The sequence below is a fragment of the Symphalangus syndactylus genome, chromosome 21 (genome assembly GCF_028878055.3).
Source record: "Symphalangus syndactylus isolate Jambi chromosome 21, NHGRI_mSymSyn1-v2.1_pri, whole genome shotgun sequence".
Classification (NCBI taxonomy): domain Eukaryota; kingdom Metazoa; phylum Chordata; class Mammalia; order Primates; family Hylobatidae; genus Symphalangus; species Symphalangus syndactylus.
This window is the reverse complement of record NC_072443.2, coordinates 36,875,296-36,893,628: the sequence shown is the minus strand read 5'-3', so window position 1 is coordinate 36,893,628 and position 18,333 is coordinate 36,875,296. Positions and strand designations below refer to the sequence as shown.

General features: G+C 39.1%; 1 protein-coding gene across 6 annotated transcripts; it reads left to right on the top strand.

Moving 5' to 3' along the window:
* Window positions 1-1,015: 1,015 nt before the first annotated feature.
* NEPRO (nucleolus and neural progenitor protein) lies at window positions 1,016-18,179 on the top strand. 6 transcript variants are annotated; one of them, XM_055260162.2, is made up of 9 exons: window positions 1,016-1,145; window positions 3,101-3,255; window positions 6,687-6,766; window positions 7,308-7,439; window positions 7,897-7,974; window positions 9,296-9,657; window positions 9,995-10,056; window positions 12,278-12,537; window positions 14,693-18,179. In XM_055260162.2, exons 1-9 carry the CDS (start codon window positions 1,043-1,045, stop codon window positions 15,159-15,161), a joined length of 1,701 nt encoding a protein of 566 aa, XP_055116137.1. In that variant the 5' UTR covers window positions 1,016-1,042; the 3' UTR covers window positions 15,162-18,179. The 6 variants fall into 6 exon arrangements, with proteins under 6 accessions (XP_055116137.1, XP_063486106.1, XP_055116138.1 ...); XM_063630036.1 differs by having other exon boundaries at window positions 1,017-1,145; window positions 7,350-7,439; XM_055260164.2 differs by lacking the exon at window positions 1,016-1,145 and adding an exon at window positions 1,278-1,874.
* Window positions 18,180-18,333: the final 154 nt, after the last annotated feature.

The window sequence follows — 18,333 nt, the reverse complement described above, 5'->3', positions numbered from 1 at the left end:
GTGTAAAGGTGCACAGAAAGAGTATGGAAAGTGTTTCAATAAAGTAAGACTGCTTGCATGAAATAGTAGTAATAACATCAACAATATTAACTATGGTAAATGTTTATTGTTTGTATGCCAGGAGTGCCTTGGCAGTTTACAGGTCTGTGAGACTGATACTATTATTATCATCTTCATTTTACCCACAGGGATACTAAGGTCTGGAGGAGGAGGTAAGTAAATTTCCTGAGATCACCGAGCTAGTAAACAGCAAAGCTAGAACTAGAACCTTGGCAGTCTGTTTCCAAAACTCACTGTTTTTCTAATACGTAACTGTGGGAGTCTTAAGAACTTAAGGGGGCATTAGCACGGCTGAGGATAAATGAATTATTAGAAAGATATTAATGAGGTAAGGATCACTAGAGCTTGGAATATGATCTTGTCTTGGAGACTGACAAAAGTGGGAATGACAGACAGGTGTCTTCCAAGTTTCTTTGATGTAATCTCGGTTTTGCTGTGGTTCAAGACATAAAGGAGCCTTCCTTTACCACTCAAAGCAAATCACTGCTTCTTCGCTACAAATTCCATACCTTGCATAAACCTCTTCATTTCATCTCTTCCTTTTTCCCCTAATGTCTGAAGCAGAGTTGGGGGTAAAAGCACCAACTCAATTCTGGGCCTCATTTTCCATATTTGTAAAATGCCTATAAGTATTTAATAGTTCCAAACTTGCTTGTGCCTCCGAATCCCCTGCGCTAAGTTTAAATAAAATGCAGATTCCTCACCCCATTCTCAGAGATTCTGTTGGTTAGTATTGGGATGGGGCTTTTTTTCCTCCATGATTCTACGCGGCCACGTGTTGGTAACCAACGTACAGACGACTGGGTCCTTCCCAGTCCCACGCGTTTACTCTGTGAAGGCCGCCTCCGGCCCGGGTCCTGGCCCCGTCCGAGCCCCACCCCCTGCTCCCTTCCGGCCCGGACTGGGTCCCACCGCCCCACCTCCGGTCGCTCGACGTGCTCTCGCGTAGCTCCGCCTTTCTTAAATCGCCCCGCCTCGCAACATGGCTGCGGTGCTGGCCGTCCCGGAGCCGTGGAACCGTGTGAGAATCCCTAAGGCGGGGAACCGCAGCGCAGTGACGGTGCAGAACCCCGGCGCGGCCCTTGGTGAGTGAGGCGCCAGGCGAGGAGCGGGGGAACGTTTTCGGGGGAGGCCGCCAGGCCCGGCCGGCGCACGTGGGCGGGGGTGGTACCAGGACTTCCCGGGCCCGGGGGACGCTGGGAAGGGGCGCGGGGCACGTAGGGGTCGAGCGGTCCCAGCACTTTGCTGGTATAGCTTGTAGGGCCTCTGGCTTCGCATTCCTTCATTGAACCCAGCTGTGCTAACGCAGGGCTTGGCTGGAGAGATGAAGGACCAAGGCTCAGCCGTGCGCTGAGGGGGCGGAGAGAGGTGGACTCAGCTGGTGCCGGGGAACAGTGCTGCCTGGGAACCGTTGCTCACCTGGGTCTTGGGAGTGTTGTTTACCCTTCCGTCCATTTCCCCTTTCCGTGTTTTTCCTGTCCCCGAGGAGCGGTGGACGTCACCTAAGTACTGGGAATCAAATTTTAATCTTTTCGGACCTTTATCTGCTTATCTGTGAAATGGAGCTAGTCCTCCTACTCCTCACAGGGGCGTTGGGAATATCTAATGATGTAATTTAGGAGACAGTGCGCTGTAAACGACAGTGTTTTACCACCTAAATGGATGGTATTTGTTAGGGTGAAGGGCGTATAGTAGGTAGGAGCCTGGCGCAGGAGCCAGGTTGTTTGGGTTTGAACACTAGCTCTACCCTTTGCTGGAGCTTGAGGGAGTCATTGAACCTTTCTGTGCCTCACTGATCTCACTTTCAAATGGAGGTAAAAGTAGTACCTTCCTCATAGGGCTGTTTGTGGGGGATGAAAGAGTTGATAATGTAGAGAAAGCGTTTGGAACACTGCCTGGCATGGTAAATGAACACTCAAATGGAAGCTGTTATGAATGTTAAATACGTAGCTCCGGGGCCCAAGGGAGAGAATACAGTCATGGGTTCTTTGTTTCTGGTTGGGCTGGTGAAGCCCTTTCCTTATCCCTCTTTTCACTAGAGACAAACTAAAAACCATGGCTTTAAGCTGCAAAAAGCCTAAAACAAAACAGAACAGAACAACAAAATAAGGCGGGTTGGACAAGCTTGACTTAGATCATCACATCCCCTTTCCCATATATCCATCCTACACACTTTACAGATTATCCCATCTATCCTTCCTACACACTTTACAGATTAGTATTCCCTCTTTCTCTATTCAAAAATTCTTTAACAACTCCTATTAGGCCTGGGAAATTCACCAACTCGCTACCCATCCCCAAGGCAGCCCATTCTGTCTTCAGGTAGTTGTTGGGACAGTAAGAAAATTCTCGTTAGGTAGCAACCAGCCTTTACTTCCATCTAGAATGCTAGTGCTGCCTTTAGAGCCATGAATAACACATGAACTACATCTTAGGGACTACTACAGATTTTCAGACTAGGAAGCATCTGCTGATGAGCACCCGGGGTTCAGTCAGGCGTTCATCAAATAATACGATTTCCGGTTACTGTGGTGGTTTTTCTTTTCTGAATATGTTTGTGTCTCTCTTAACGTGATATCCAAACACAGAAGCCTTGATTTTGAAGACTGTGAATTTATTCATTCTGTCTTGCTTTCAGGCATAGCAACATGGGGAGTTAGAGAATTATTACGCATGTTGTGACATGTGCCCCACCTTCAAGGTGGGGGCTTAAGTGTACATATGAGGCGTAAGTGTACACCAAATGACTGACAGCAAAGTATTCCTATGAAAGATTATTAAATCATGATAAAATGCCATGTAAAGATATAGCTTCTTGTTTAACAGATGTTCTTTTAATGATTTCCTGGACTTTATATCATCTGTTACCATTTTCCAACTTCTCTTATACTTAGAATCCTTACGTTCATACAGTTGAGACTGATTACATTCGTTTTTGATTCCTTTAAAACAAATAAGGAAAGATGCTTTTTTTCAGTGTGTTTTTAATATACTTAATGTAGAAATACATACTATATCTTATTAGATGTCTCTGCTTCAGACCTTTGCATTGCAGCTGTAATTAAAGAATGCCATCTCGTCACACTGTCGCTGAAGAGCCAAACCTTAGATGCAGAAACAGATGTGTTATGTGCAGTCCTTTACAGCAATCACAACAGAATGGGCCGCCACAAACCCCATTTGGCCCTCAAACAGGTGAGGAAGCCCGGTAGGTGAGACCCAACCTGTTCACTTGAAAATGTAGATCACACTGCCACTTACTATATTGCTATTTATGGAAATCTCGTGGAAATCTCAGAAAATTAGTTGTGTTTTTATAGGCCTATAGCCTACAGTTACATGTGCACTTTTTTTTTCCTGAAAGCATTTCAGCATTTCAAAAAGTAACTTTTGTTAGAAAAGAAGTATGTTTAGATTAATTCTTTCCCAGTCTTGTTTCTAATAGGCAAGTAAACATTTTCTTCATTATATACAATCTATAACAACAGTGCCTTTGCCCAGCTCAAAGATAAAGTGATTTGAGCAAGACAGAATGTTGGACATTAAGAAACAGTTCCCTGGGCATAATCAAAATGCTAAAATTATTTTTAAAAAAAACTTGTCTACTTATTATGGGGTACATAATCTAATTGGTGGTATGTTAGAGTAAATGGGTACATAGCAAGTTGTGGTGTAAACTGGTTTCATGTAACGTTTGGAGCTTAAGACAAAATTGGGCCCTCCAGCTCAGCAGCTACACCATAGAGTAGAGCCTCTCTTAAGCTGGCTTCCTGATACGCTCATTCATTCATTCACTTAATTCTGCAAGTATTTTCTAGAAGTTCACAAGGCTATCCATTGTGTGACAGGGCTACCTTGCAAGTATTTTTGAACTTTCTGTGTGCCAGGCACTCTGCTTAGTGCCGTGTATAGAGGAGTGAAAAAGATAGACATAGTCTCTAACCTTATAGATGCATGCTTTCTGGTTTAGTTTTCTACCCTTAGTACTTAAAGCAAACGGTGAAGATTTCATCAAAGAAAGATCAGGGATCATGGTTTTTCCCTAAATTTTCCATTCTACGGTGACTTTTATCTTTTTCGGAGTCTTTTTAATCCAAAAGCAAGCTTGCTAACCCTCAAAATGAATGTATTTCTCCTTCTAGCTTCTGGATTGTGAATAATCACCCCGTCATAAAAATTTGGCAGTCTCTAGTCTCTCTCTTTTACGTAGCTCTCCCATCCAGGCAGTCCGTAAGACAATACTTCCTCTGCATCTGGTCCCCTCTTCAGTTCTGGCTGCCATTTTCCTTTCTTAGACCTTGTCAACTTTTAGTTGTCTTACTATCATAACTGATGTTTCCTCCTTCAGTTTTTCCTAAGTTCTGGCATATTCTAAATATTAAAACCAGGTTACTCATCTGAAAACACAGCTTTGATTTTTAGTGGTTCTCCGTTGTGTCCTGAGTAAAGACCAAACTTCTTAGTTTGGCTTACAAGATCTGTGATCTGGCCTCTTCAGTCTTCTTAGTTCAGGCTTCTCTCTCGCATTCAGATAGATTATATTCCAGCCAACCTGGACTCAACACACCTGCATGCTCACTGTGTTCGTTCCTACTTCTGAATCTGCTTACCCAGTCCTGTATGTTTAGAATGCCCAGCCTCTCTCTCCATGTCTGCCTGTTAAAGGCCTTCCCGTCCTCTGAGTCCCATTTTAAGCCTTCCCAGCAGTGATAATCTATGTTATAGTAATCTCATTTTAAGTTGTATTTTTCTGATTATTACTGAAGTTGCTTTTTTTTTTTTTTTTAAATTCTTGGCTATTTGGGCCTTCTCTTTGTACTTGTCTTGTAGCATTTAATATAGTCTGCGTCATGTCATGGTAAAGTTATTTGTGTATATATTTTATATTCTATGTGATCCCTGAAGTAGGAAACATGTTTTATGCTTATGTTACTGCTGCAGTTGCTATTACCACTTCTACTACTGCCTTACAACTGCTTAATATTTCACAGTTTTCAGAGAACTTTCATGTAAGTACTAGAATCGGCCTGTCTCTAAACATTCCCCTAAATGGAACACAGAAAATAGTTTTGATTCCTGTTCTGTGGAGTACATGTAGGGCATGCTGGGAGATAAAATGGTATTAGAAACTTCCCTATCTCTAGTTGCTAAAAATCTAGTAGTAAAAATAGGAAGACATGTAAAATATTTAATTAAATGCTAAAATAAAAACAACCTATTTAAAATTGCAATCTTCAGCACTCCCTCTCTGCCTTATTTTTCTTCATAGCACTTAACACCACCTGCCATTGATTGACTGCCGTTCTCTCCCAGCTCTAATGTAAGCTCCACAAGGGCAATGTATTTTGTCTCTTTTGTTTACCGCTATAATCCAGTTCTTAGAACAGTGTTCAGTAAGCACTCAATAGCATTTTTAATTTTTTTTAAAAAAAGCGAAGAGCCATGCATTGTACAAAATGCTGTAGGAATTCTGTAGTCCTCAGGAATAACACACAAAGGGCAGCATGAGACTGCATCTAGACAGATAGAAAAATTTGGATGGGCATTGATACTGGCAACAAGAGTATCTTGCCAGAGCTGCAAATATACTTCTAGAAATTGAACCAAGGTTATGGATTCTGTTTTAACAACGGTTTTCAGAACAATGGAGGGAACAATCCTTAAATTCTTTAGGGTTAGCTCCTATCTTTTTCAGTTTTCAAGTCTGGACACCATCCTTTGAAGGAGGTATTGACAAACCCAGATGATAAAGCACTTGGAAAACATAGTAAGTGAACTGTGGTTCAAAAGGAAACAAAAGAGAAAAAAACTCAAGAGAGAGAAGGGAGTAAGAGAGAAGATGCAGAGGAACATAAGAACAAGCTTCATCTACTCAAAGAATATATTTGTTCAGTGATTAAAGCCAATCATTTTCCTCATCTCTGTGGTACTTTATAGACTGTTGAAATGTAGTAGTTAATAATTTGCTATCTTAATAGTTTCACTGTTAAAAATCATGTTGTCGGCCAGGCGCGGTGGCTCACGCCTGTAATCCCAGCACTTTGGGAGGCCGAGGTGGGTAGATCACAAGGTCAGAAGATCGAGACCATCCTGGCTAACACAGTGAAACCCCGTCTCTACTAAAAATACAAAAAATTAGCCGGGTGTGGTGGCGGGCACCTGTAGTCCCAGCTACTTGGAAGGCTGAGGCAGGAGAATGGTGTGAACCCAGGAGGCGGAGCTTGCAGTGAGCTGAGATCGTGCCACTGCACTGCAGCCTAGGTGACAGAGTGAAACTCCATCTCAAAAAAAAAAAAAATTATGTTGTCTCAGCAAAATTATAGTCTTGAGAATAACCTATACTCGTTTTGGTCCCTTTTATAACATCAAGCTCATTGTGGCATACACTAATTTCTTAGGAGTCACCTGATTTTAAAAATGTGTTTGGCTGGTTAAATTCCAAATTTGTAACCAGAAGCAATTGCTTGCGCTTTGGATTTCTCTACCCTGAAAAAAAATAAGGTATTCTGTGATACTTAGCATATTTCCATACTTTGAAAATCTAGAACTCTTTGCTTTCCTGGTCATAATCGGTGACCCTGTCTGCATTACATACACATGAATTTGAACTGCTCTTCTTCTTTCAGGTTGAGCAATGTTTAAAGCGTTTGAAAAACATGAATTTGGAGGGTTCAATTCAAGACCTGTTTGAGTTGTTTTCTTCCAAGTAAGTAAGTGGTCCAGTTGCTTTGTGATGTGGTAGGCTGGGAACTCAATGTCTTGTGATCTCCCTTTGGATTTCTCTATGCTTGCTGTTGGAATATAACCAATTATACCTCAGCTGTATAAATTTTCTTTTAATGTGGGGCACCTGGTGTTTGTGGTAATCTTCTGACATTGATCTATGGGAATGACTGGTGTGACATTGAAATCTGGGTCATGGTAGATTATATTAAAACATCAGTGGGCTGTTATTATGCATAACTACCTCAAATTGAGCTTAAAGCAAGTCTTCACTTGAAAACTGCTATAGAAATGCTTTATATTTAAAAATGAAAGTAATGGGAGCTTGCACATAGCTGAACATGTGAAGGGTCGCCCAGGGAGGACATGGAAGCTCTGTGCTTCTTCTGCCATACCTTGCCCTATGCATCTCTTTATTTCAATCCTTTGTCATATCCTTTATAATAAACTGGTAAATGTAAAAAAAAAAAAACCCTTTTTTTTTTTTAAAGTGAAAGTAATGTACGTTTTCTACTTTTTTCAAGTGAAAATCAGCCCTTAACTACCAAAGTGTGTGTTGTCCCCAGTCAGCCAGTGGTGGAGTTGGTGTTGATGAAGGTTTTGGGAGCCTGCAAGTTGTTGCTCCGCTTGTTGGACTGCTGCTGCAAAACTTTTCTGTATCCTTGAATATCTTGAAATATACCTTCTTTTGAATTGGAATTGTTTGGATATTTTTAACAGTATTTTTGTTTGAAAGTTAACACTCTGTAGGAGTTATAACCTACAGGAATTCTTAAACTTTTGCTTCTTGGCCTCCTTTTCTCAGGAATTGCCTGATGCGGCCATTGCCAGAGACTGCCTGTCACTGTTCAGCATGTATTATCCTAAAAGCATTGATAGCTACAAGTTCTTAATCTTAGAAACTAAACTTTAAGAACTAAATTTAATAATGGGAACTCTAGCAGAGTGTTTATTACCATATTTTAAAGTTTTAAATTCTTAAATAGAACGTGTTTTAAGGCTTTAATACCTTTTAAGAAAATTCTCTTTACTTCCAATATATTTCTTCATTCATGATTGTAACTTACAAAACCCACATTACTTTTTGTTTTCTACCTTAAATTGATTTTCCAGTTTGACTGTGAAACATCTAGGTTTACAAGAGTTCATTATTTTAAACCTTGTGATGGTTGGGCTGGTGAGCAGGTTATGGTATGTACATATCTCTGACATCCTTCATTTCTTTCTCATCTCCTTTCAGCCTAGGTTTCTTATTAGTAGTTTTCAAACTTATTTTCCTATGGGGTTACGGAAGGTGCAGGTATTCTCTTGATTTGATCAGTTTTTTTGGGGTAGATTGGGAAGCTGAGTGCTGACGGCTTTATCAAAGGAGTAGGCTTTGTATCTGAATCCACGAGATCAGCCCAACATTGAACAACTAAAAAAATTGGGAGTGACTGGTGTCACATTGAAATCTGGGTCATGGTAGGTTGTAGTGAAACATCAGTGGGCTTTTATTGAACGTTAAAAAAATTAATGCCTACGACTGGGAATTGCATTAATAAAAAATTATTGGCAGCAGTCATATTGCAACAGGCCGTTTAAAATGATGCTATTCCTGGGCTGGCTATGTCACTTGATTTTTTTCTGTCACTTGGTTTCTAATTTTTAATGGCAATGATAAATGCAATTTTTGACCTTCTTATATGCTAGACTCTTTTCTTCCATCTCAAACACCACTGCTTTTTTGAGCATATTTAGTTGATGTATGCTGGAATACTTGCAAACTAAAGAGACATTCTTTTGCATGTCTCTCAGTACATATTGTGAAACTGATCTGATGGATAATTAGAATTTGTCCATATCTGTAAAAAAGGCCTGTTTTGGGCCATTTCAAACAATTAAGATTATTAGCTCTAATACAAATGTAAGAAAACATTGGATGGAGAAAAGAAAAAAAGTTTCTGTGTTTAGAGATTGAAAACCTTGCTTTGATACCTTAACCTGGATATCTCAAATACTATTTCCTATTGTTTTATTTTTTATTCTACTTAATCAGAGGTAACAATGTTTGATTACTAATCATATTATTTTAAAATGCTAAACCTTTGATACTCTTTTCTATAATGAAAATAGCTTTAATTTCTGCTGATTATAATAATACATGCCTATTTTAAGAAATTTAAAAAGAGAAATGTGAAGAACCTGAAATTTGTCTAAAATCTCACCATCAACCACACTTAAGACTTTGATATGCATCCTTTTGTACATTTCTCCATGTAGTACTTTTTGAATATATGTATATATTTCCTGGTAGACTGTCCTATAGTTTTTTGAGTAACACTTTATACTTGGATTTTTCTGTTGGGTTGGACTAATCTGGCTGTTTACAAGTGTGCACTATAGTGTTTTTTTTATCTGTGCTGGAGGACTTTGATAGCCATTTATTTTCAGCTTTCAATCTTGCAGTTTATTATGTAATCTGCAAATTGTAATTACTGGCTAATTAATGAGCTCCTATTTCTTTCTCTAGGGTTCTCTATAAAGGTGTCTTAAAAAGGTTGATTTTGTTATATGAGCCTTTGTTTGGATTGCTTCAAGAGGTCTCTACGATTCAACCAATGCCTTACTTCAAAGATTTTACCTTTCCTTCTGATATCACTGAGTTTTTAGGACAGCCATATTTTGAAGCCTTTAAGAAAAAAATGCCTACAGCTTTTGCAGCTAAAGGAATAACTAAATTGCTAAATAAACTGTTTTTAATAAATGAGCAGTCACCAGGAGCCAGTGAAGAAACCTTACTTGGAATTTCCAAAAAAGCTAAACAAATGAAGATCAATGTACAGAAGAATGTGGATCTTGGACAGCCAGTGAAGAATAAGAGAGTCTTCAAAGGTAATTTGTTTTGATACAGCACATACTCTAGTAAAACAAAAAACAAATAAAAAGAAACCTTTTGAAAGTCATAGGCATGCATTGCATAGAAAGAAATTCAACATCTCACATCTTAATTTTGACTCACATTGATTATCTTTAGAGAAGTATGGTAATACCTGTGCTTTCTAAGCTTGAGTACTTTGTTTCTGTAGTTGCTTCCTAGTTGTTTGCTTGCTTTATTCCTTTATTTATTTTGTGGTAATTTGGCAAGAAATGTGATGCACTTAAGAATTTGTTGTAGATTTGAAAATAGTATGCCTAAGGTTTTGTATCTGCAATTTTTCCACCTCCACAGAAAAGTCATCAGAATTTGATGTGAGGGCTTTCTGCAACCAGCTGAAACACAAAGCTACTCAGGTTTGTCTGGCTTCATTAAATTTAGCTTATGATTTCTGCTAATTTGTAGAGGATGCTTCTTACTAAGGGCAGAGATTGAATCTTCTCATTTTATCCCCAGCTCTAAGCTTAGTGCCTTCTTAGTTGTCAGTGTGTGCTTCTGAATGAGTAGAGGCAGGGGAGTTTTAATATGTCTAGTTAATTCAGTTAATAGAGTACTTTCAGAAATATTTTAGTAGGAGTTTCTCTAGAATTTTAAAGTAACCGTAAGATCTGTCATTAAGTATGGATTGTACTGCAGCTTAAGAGTATAGGTTCTGCAGTCAGACAGTTGGTTTGAATCCTGGCTTTGGTACTAGCTGTGTGACCTTCTGTGAGTTTCCTGATCTCTCCATGCCTCTATTTTGTAATAGTAATATGTGCCTCATAGGGTTGCGCTAGTTTTAATGCATGTAAAGCATTTGGCAGTCTGGAGTATGGTAAGCATTTAATTGGAGTTAGATGTTATTAGCCACTGTCATTTTGGTCATCATCCTCATCGTTTTGTCATGAAGCTATTCCTTTATTCTTGTTGAGGTTCAAGTTTTAACATGATTGATTAATGTCTGTAAATTCTGTTTGTTCTGGACCTAACAGCATATAAGTACATCAGCATTACTGTTTTACTCAGTAACTTGACTTTTTTTTTTTTTTAACCCTGTCTTTGCAAAATGTCTTTACTTCTGGTATTTTTCATGGGTTAGTTTACTTCTTTTATTTAAGAATTCTTAAGCATACTTTCTTGAACTTTAAGGACTCCAGCTTCCATTGATGTTCTGTCCAATTTATGAATTCAGAGTGAGGAATAATACTTTCTGTGCCAGGCATTGTTCTAAGTGCTTTTATATGCACGAAGTCATGTAATTATATCACAAAAGCTCTGTGAGGTGGGCATGCGTATTACTGTTTTCATATTTCAGATGAGGAAATTGAGGCATAGAAAGGCCAAGAAACTTGGCCAGGCCACATAGTGAATAAATGGCAGAGCTGCGATTTGAATGCAGGCAGTATGGTTTCATAGTCTCTCTTCTTTACCATTCACCAGTCCCCAGAACAGTTTTTCAACTGTATCTCAAGAACTATGGTTCTTTGTGAGCCTTGAAACTTCTGCAGCCTGTGCACCTGTTTGTAGGTGAGCTGGCTTTGAAGTTGGTGGGTCAGCATCACCCTTATTCAAGACTAATTGCTACTATATTTTTAGCAAATAGCACTAACTTGCTTAGCTTTAAAGCAGACTACTTCTGTTGATCACCAAACATAAACTATTGACCTGGGTCATTACTTTTATATTTTCTACTTTTTTTTAAAGTTCCTTTTGAGTGTAAGAAATTTGGAAGAAGGTAAGCTTTGAATGAAAGAGCAGATCATCTTGTAGGCAGCATATTTTCATAAAGAAATAGTAAACGTTAGTAAAATCCAGATGTGACTCGATATAGAAAGAAGGGGTTGAAGAAGTAAAGGTGCCTTGTCAGAAGATGGTTGAAATAGAATTGGAAATGTTGCTCAGTTGAACATTTTTAACAGATATTCAGCAGGCATTAACTGATTAATGGGCTTATTCTGCTGGGCGTTCTGCAGGGCCCCATATCTTCCCTGTTTTCAGAAACATTTCTAAATTGAGGAGGTTTGCTCAGGATATGGAAATAAGTGAAAAACAAGTTGTGATAATCTGGTGGTGTAGAGAAGAGGGGCCTTTCAATGATCCCCCAACCCTCTGCAATTAGGCTTTGACCAGTATTTAATCATGTGGGGTTTTTTTGTTGTGTATGTGAGATATGTGTGTTAGAATATTTATGTTAACTTTCCTATGTCAGTCTAATTCAGCTGCAGATGGGACCTGTCCTGGTACAGAGGGGGAACAAAACAACTTGTACTTGGAGCAGTGGAGAAAAATTCAGTTTTTAAAGAAATAAAGAAAGCTTAGTGAGCAAAAAAATTTCCTTAAAGATTGATAATTTTTTTTTTAATTTTTAGGTTTTGTGGGTACCTAGCAGGTATATATATTTATGGGGTACATAAAATATTTTGTTACAAGCATATAGTGCATGATAATCACAGGGTAAATGGGGTATCCATCACTTCAAGCATTTAGGGACTGATAATTCTAATTTTTAAATTTTGATTGTGAGCTAGCTTTCCCTGTTGTCATATAATTACAAGTCAGTAACATATCCAATATTTTTCTTATCTTTCCACGTTTCAGGAGACCAGTTTTGATTTTAAATGTTCTCAATCCAGACTAAAGACAACCAAGTATTCTTTTCAGAAAGTAGTAGGAACTCCTCATGCCAAAAGTTTTGTGCAAAGATTCCGAGAGGCTGAGTCCTTCACACAACTTTCTGAAGAAATCCAGATGGCAGTTGTATGGTGCAGGAGCAAAAAACTCAAGGCTCAGGCCATTTTTCTGGGTAACAAACTTCTTAAAAGCAACCGGCTTAAACATCTGGAAGCTCAAGGTACTAGGTAGGTATATTGCAAAAATTATGTTACTTTTTCTGTTGTTGTTATGAGTAAAAGTGTCTATTCAGGTCACTTTTCTTTAAAATGTGATGTCCAGCAGCCGCAGCGGGGCTAAATTGGGATGTACTCAAACTGCAATTGCATTTGCTGCTTTTGTTGTAAGAGCAAAGCTGTATCACTGGAGGAAGAAGATAAACAGGTTAATTGGACTTCAGTCATTTATGCTCTTTATCATTTCCATCTGCTCATTCAGGAACCATTAAGAATGTCTAGTGTGCTGAGCCTGAGGATACAACTGCATAAAGACATGACTTGGTTTTCAGGGAGCTCAGGGTCTTCTGGGAAAGGCAGCCCTTCTGCAGACAGCTTCAGTGCAGTGCAGTGGGATAAGGGCATGGGAGCAGAAGCAGAAGGTGCCTGCCTCCCGTGAGGCCCACGCAAGACTGCTGGGGTCTTGTACTGTTGCTCCTTGCTACTATTTATAGCAGCTGAACTCTCTATATATTTCTTTTCTGTGTTTTTATATTCAGAACTGTTTAAGGGTGCTTATCTTTGCTTGTGAACCAGTATTGCATGAAGTATTACATGAAGTTAGACATTAGACACTTCAGGGCTTAATGGTAACGATTTCAGACACAAATATGTATTAAGAGCCTATTCCACCTTCACAGAGGCAATTATTCTGACCTGTTTTTTATTGTATTCTTTAAGAAATATCCTGTGTATGCCTCGTAATTTCTTATCCATAGTTATAGAGCTACTGAGGGATTTAAAATTCATTCCTGGGGATGAACCACATATTGAAAAGTTGTTAAATTTTCTTTTAAAATTAACATAAAATATATTCCTGTTTTAGAAAAAAATTAGTATACAGTGAGGGTTTTGTAACACATTTTGATTAAAAGCTATGGGAAAAGTGGTTGAATATTCCTAAGGGATGAAGTGCTTGAGGGGTTTTAACATTAAGATGGGTCCCCTAAAGGTCTGTAATAATCTAAAAGTGAGGTATCCTATGGCTGGAAATGCCTGAGATGGAGAGAAGCATTCTGTTTAAAACTGGGTTTAAAATCAAGGGTAGATGAGGCAGAGGTAACAACTAAAAGTTAATGAGAAGGGTGCAAACTGGTGTTTATTGGTTAAACCATTACTCCGTACTTCCCCAGGTATAGTGCTCTTTCATATATTGCCATTTTGCTGTTTCATTAATATATTTGTAGTAAACTTTATAATTTAATGTCTATAATAACACTGTGAGGTAGACAGTATTATTCCCATTTCATAGATGGGTAAATGGAGGATTTTGCTCAAGGGATTAGATGTGGAACTCAGTTCAGGCCCTGTTTTCCTTTCAACTCTGAAGTACACCCACCTTCTCCCCACTTAAAAGCCACTGCTTATAGTAAGATAAGAAAAGGGTATGGAAGCACAGATCATGATTTACTTTATTATAATGGGCTTCCTCAAAGTTTTATATCCATGCCCATCTTTTAAAATCTATCACAAACAGTGAAACAATTCAGCAAGGCACTGATGAACCTTGTGGCATTGTACCCTGTGTGGAAGCAAAACACCTAAAATGATCAGCTGTTTGATTTCTGAATTTCCAAACTTGAAGATGACATATGAATCATAATTAGGGTAGCTTAAGGCTGTCTGTGTGTCTGGGCCAGAAGCCCTGTCTTCACATTCTTTATTATAAACCCCTCTTAGCCTTTATTCCTTTTTCCTTGTTCATTTCCTGCCCATAGCATGAAGCTGATTATCTAGATTCGGATTGATACGTACTGGCAGATTTTTTCATTTCTGATGTTTCCTCATGTCCACTCATTACATTATGAACAGATTAGCAGTTATGAGGGAAAAGCTCTGAGACTAAAGTACAGAGGTATCTCACTATTCAGCTAATTGCTAGTCAGCTGTACTTTTGAGTTTGAAAGCAAAATAGGGACACATTCATCTACACTTCAGTCAGAGGGCATTTGTGCTCTGAAAAAACAGACTTGGGGTGAAACTATTTTTCGATGTGGTTCTGGGATTGTACATAGGCATAGGACTTGTAGATAAGTTGTGTATTTTTCTTTTCAGTTGGTAAATTAAGAGTGCTTGAGAATGTTTTTCTGCATCTTAAGCCCAGATTTTTCCTCTCTGTCTTTTAAAGTTTGCCAAAGAAACTAGAGTGCATAAAAACATCTATTTGCAACCACCTTCTTCGTGGCTCAGGTATCAGAACTTCAAAGCATCGTCTGAGACAGAGAAGATCACAGAATAAATTTTTACAGAGACAAAGGAAACCACAGAGAAAGTTGCAATCGCCTCTTTTAAGGGAAATTCAGCAGTTCTCTCAAGGGACTCGGAAGAGTGCTACAGATACCAGTGCTAAGTGGAGACTCTCACACTGTACTGTGCATAGAACTGATCTCTACCTTAACAGTAAGCAACTCTTGAATAGTGGAGTTTCAATGCCTGTCATACAAACTAAGGAGAAAATGATTCATGAAAACCTTAGAGGCATCCATGAAAATGAAACTGATTCGAGGACAGTGATGCAAATAAATAAAAACAGTACATCAGGAACCATTAAGGAGACAGATGACATTGATGATATTTTTGCTTTAATGGGAGTTTAGGTGTTCATATGTGAGACTTTTAAGTGATTAACAAGGCTAGTTCAGTGTTCTAAGTAGAACTGCTAAGATCTGGAAGTACCACCTGGACTCAGAGGAGCTGCTTTAGTGCAGCATTGCACAGGAGTTCGTTTCAGTTCAGATCAGTCTACATTTAAAGTAGCACTGTGTCATTTCATCAACAAGTATTTCTTTTTGGCTTCAACTACATGTCAGGTGTTAATATGAAAAATCTGCCACAGCCTACCCTTGAGAAGAAGATGTAATTCCTTGAGTGAGGCTAGTAAGTCTCTGAAAAACTGAATAATTTTATGACTTACTAGGCAATTTAATAATCGTTTGCAAAAACCATTGTGTCTTGAGGTAAATGAGGAGGGAGGGTGGGGGATAGCAAGGAAACACCTGAAAGGTCACTTTGGCCTTATTGGCTCCATTGTACGTACATAGGTCCGTCTCTGAATACTAAAGTTTGTAGCTCCTGACAGTTATACTGTCTTGTTTATATGTTGAAATTGATCATCAAGGTTTGCCACTGCTTGTATTACCAGGGACTGGTTACAACCATTATTTCTCTTCATTTGCTCAGCTTATCTCATATTAAAGTGAGTTTGGGGTTCTCCAAGAGGTTTTATTTATTTGGGTACCAGTGATTCATTCCAAATAAACCTTTTTACAAAAAGGATATAACGTGGTTTATGGTTACATATGAAATATAACAGGATAACAGGTAGATGAGAAAGTAAAATGAAAAAATCAGGTTAGGAGACACAAAGTAGACCCAGGAATGAGGCTAGAACATTTATAATTTGGTGTTGATGCTGTCATCTGATAGGGGATGTTGCTCATACTGTTGCTCTGAGGGGAGTACATCTTGAGTATTTTCAAATAATGATGTGAAGTTTGAGGTAGGTATCTTTCCAATGTTCTAACTTTACTAGAATTAGGTTACTAAGCTTCTCTAGTGCCCTTAACAGAAGTTAACTTTCCCTTCCATTCTTTATTTGGCTTTGTTCTTTCCCTGTCTGCCTTCTGCATTTTCTCAGTTCTCTCTACCAGGGGTTCTCAACCTTTAGACTTTTTGAGAATCACCTGGTGGGTTGCTAAAAGATGCAGATTAGCCCTTTCCCAGCGACTGATAAACAAGGGCCAGAAACTTGCATTTTTAACATGGAGCCCAGGTGATTTTGATCCAGGTGGCCCCAAATCCAGTTATATAAACAATACTTTAGCTTCTCTCCTGAAGCCTTAAGTAAACTTGTTTAATTCTTAATCTCTAGTCACTTTTCATATTCCTTTTGGCTTCCTACCAAGTGGTAGTATCCATTTAGTGCCTTAAACTATGGACAATACCAAGGAGATTTCATTCTAGACAAGTCTAGAAATGGCCATTAACTTCTAAGTGTCCTTGTGTTCAATGAATTTCCTTTACCTACTGGGAAATGGAAGGTAAATTAGTAAGAGAACTGGTGTATATATAGCTTTGTGGACCATAGGGCTTATTTGCTGAGAGTTGTCTATATTCATGCACCCAGTCCCCTAAGTAGCCTCTTTTAAGACTTCATTTAGCAGATTCAGAAAAAAACTCCCTGGGAATTAGGAGATTTAAGGTTCAGTCTTGCTTCTTCTACTTGTGGCTTCACTGAGCTAGTCAGTTTCCTCTGGCTTAGGTTTCTGGATTTGAAGTGGAATTTTTTCAAGAATGAAACTTTTATAGCTGAAATAAACTTTGGAGCTTATCTTTCATTGGAAAAACCAGGGTGGTTCAGTGAGTTAAGGACAATACAGCATGGACTGGACCGCCAGTCTAGCATTTGTTTCTGAATTCATTCATGTTCTTTTGGAGTATCTTCATCTCCTCATTTTCCTATCTTCTGCCCTTTACTATTCTGGGAAAATGTCAAAAAAGCTTCACATGTGTCCACAAAATGACAATTTGTATGTTTATAAGGAATTTAGTATTCTACATGTTAGTTTTTCCAAATAAATCCAAATATTTAACATTTAAAAAAATGCAATCTAAAGTATACCAAACTGTAACTTACCTAGTAAATGAGATTAGAAACTATTGTCAGGGTCACAGTAGTGAATTATTGTTATTATTATTTTTAAGACAGTCTTGCACTGTTGCCCAGGCTGGAGCACAGTGGTATGATCTCAGTTCACTGCACCCTCCACCTCCTGGGCTCAAGCTGTTCTCCCACCTCAGCCACCTGAGTAGCTGAGACTACAGGCACCACCAAGCCCTGGCTAATTTTTAAAAAACTTTGTGTAGAGATGGGGTTTCACCATGTTACTTAGTAGGCTGGTCTCAAACTTCTGGACTCAAGGGATCCACCCATTTTGATCTCTCAAAGTGCTGGGGTTGCCCACATCCTAGTACCAACTTTATCACTTCTGATGGCATTAGGACACACAGGCCATTTATAAGAGCAGTGTTTGAGACCTCTTGTGTGTCACTTCAAATCCTCTTGACCTTCATACTAAAGTCACTGCTGTGGCAACCAGTGACTGAACCTTGCCTCTTGCTCTAGGGACGTCTCACTTCCTGCCCCTGGGCTTCTCACCAGCTGCAGGAACTGCCTAGCACTTGGGTATGTACAACCCGGAAGAGGTGTGGGGCCATCCCATCCCCTCCTCAAAGAAATTCACAGGCACAGTATGAGGCTAAAGTAACTTGCATCTTGGATGCTCATCTACCATGTTGACTTCTGATAACCAGTTCCAGGAATGCCCTCTAAGATTTCCACTTTTATCTATTAAAAGCGCACACACACACACACAAACACACACACACACACACACTGTAAATCCTGGCGTTAAGCAATCTATAGGCTATGTTGCAAACAGCATTCTTGCCTTTCCCTGAGGAGTTGACTTCAGTGTCTCACATGTTCCTTCTGAAGCATGTATACGCTTTTCTCTATGGCAGAAAAGCCCTGGGTCGGGGGGTAATTGCGGGGATCACTACCTGAGACATGGCTTCTGTGCATAGGTCCCTATTAAATGTTTCTTTCTGACAAACTGGATTTGTTGGCCTCTTTCTTTGGCATCTCAGCACTCTCAGCCTTTGGGGGTAGGTTGCATAGACATGCTCACTATGGAACACGTATTTCCTAACACTTGTCACAAGTTCCCTCAAGATCTAGCACTAGTGTCTATGTTTTGGCCAACTCAA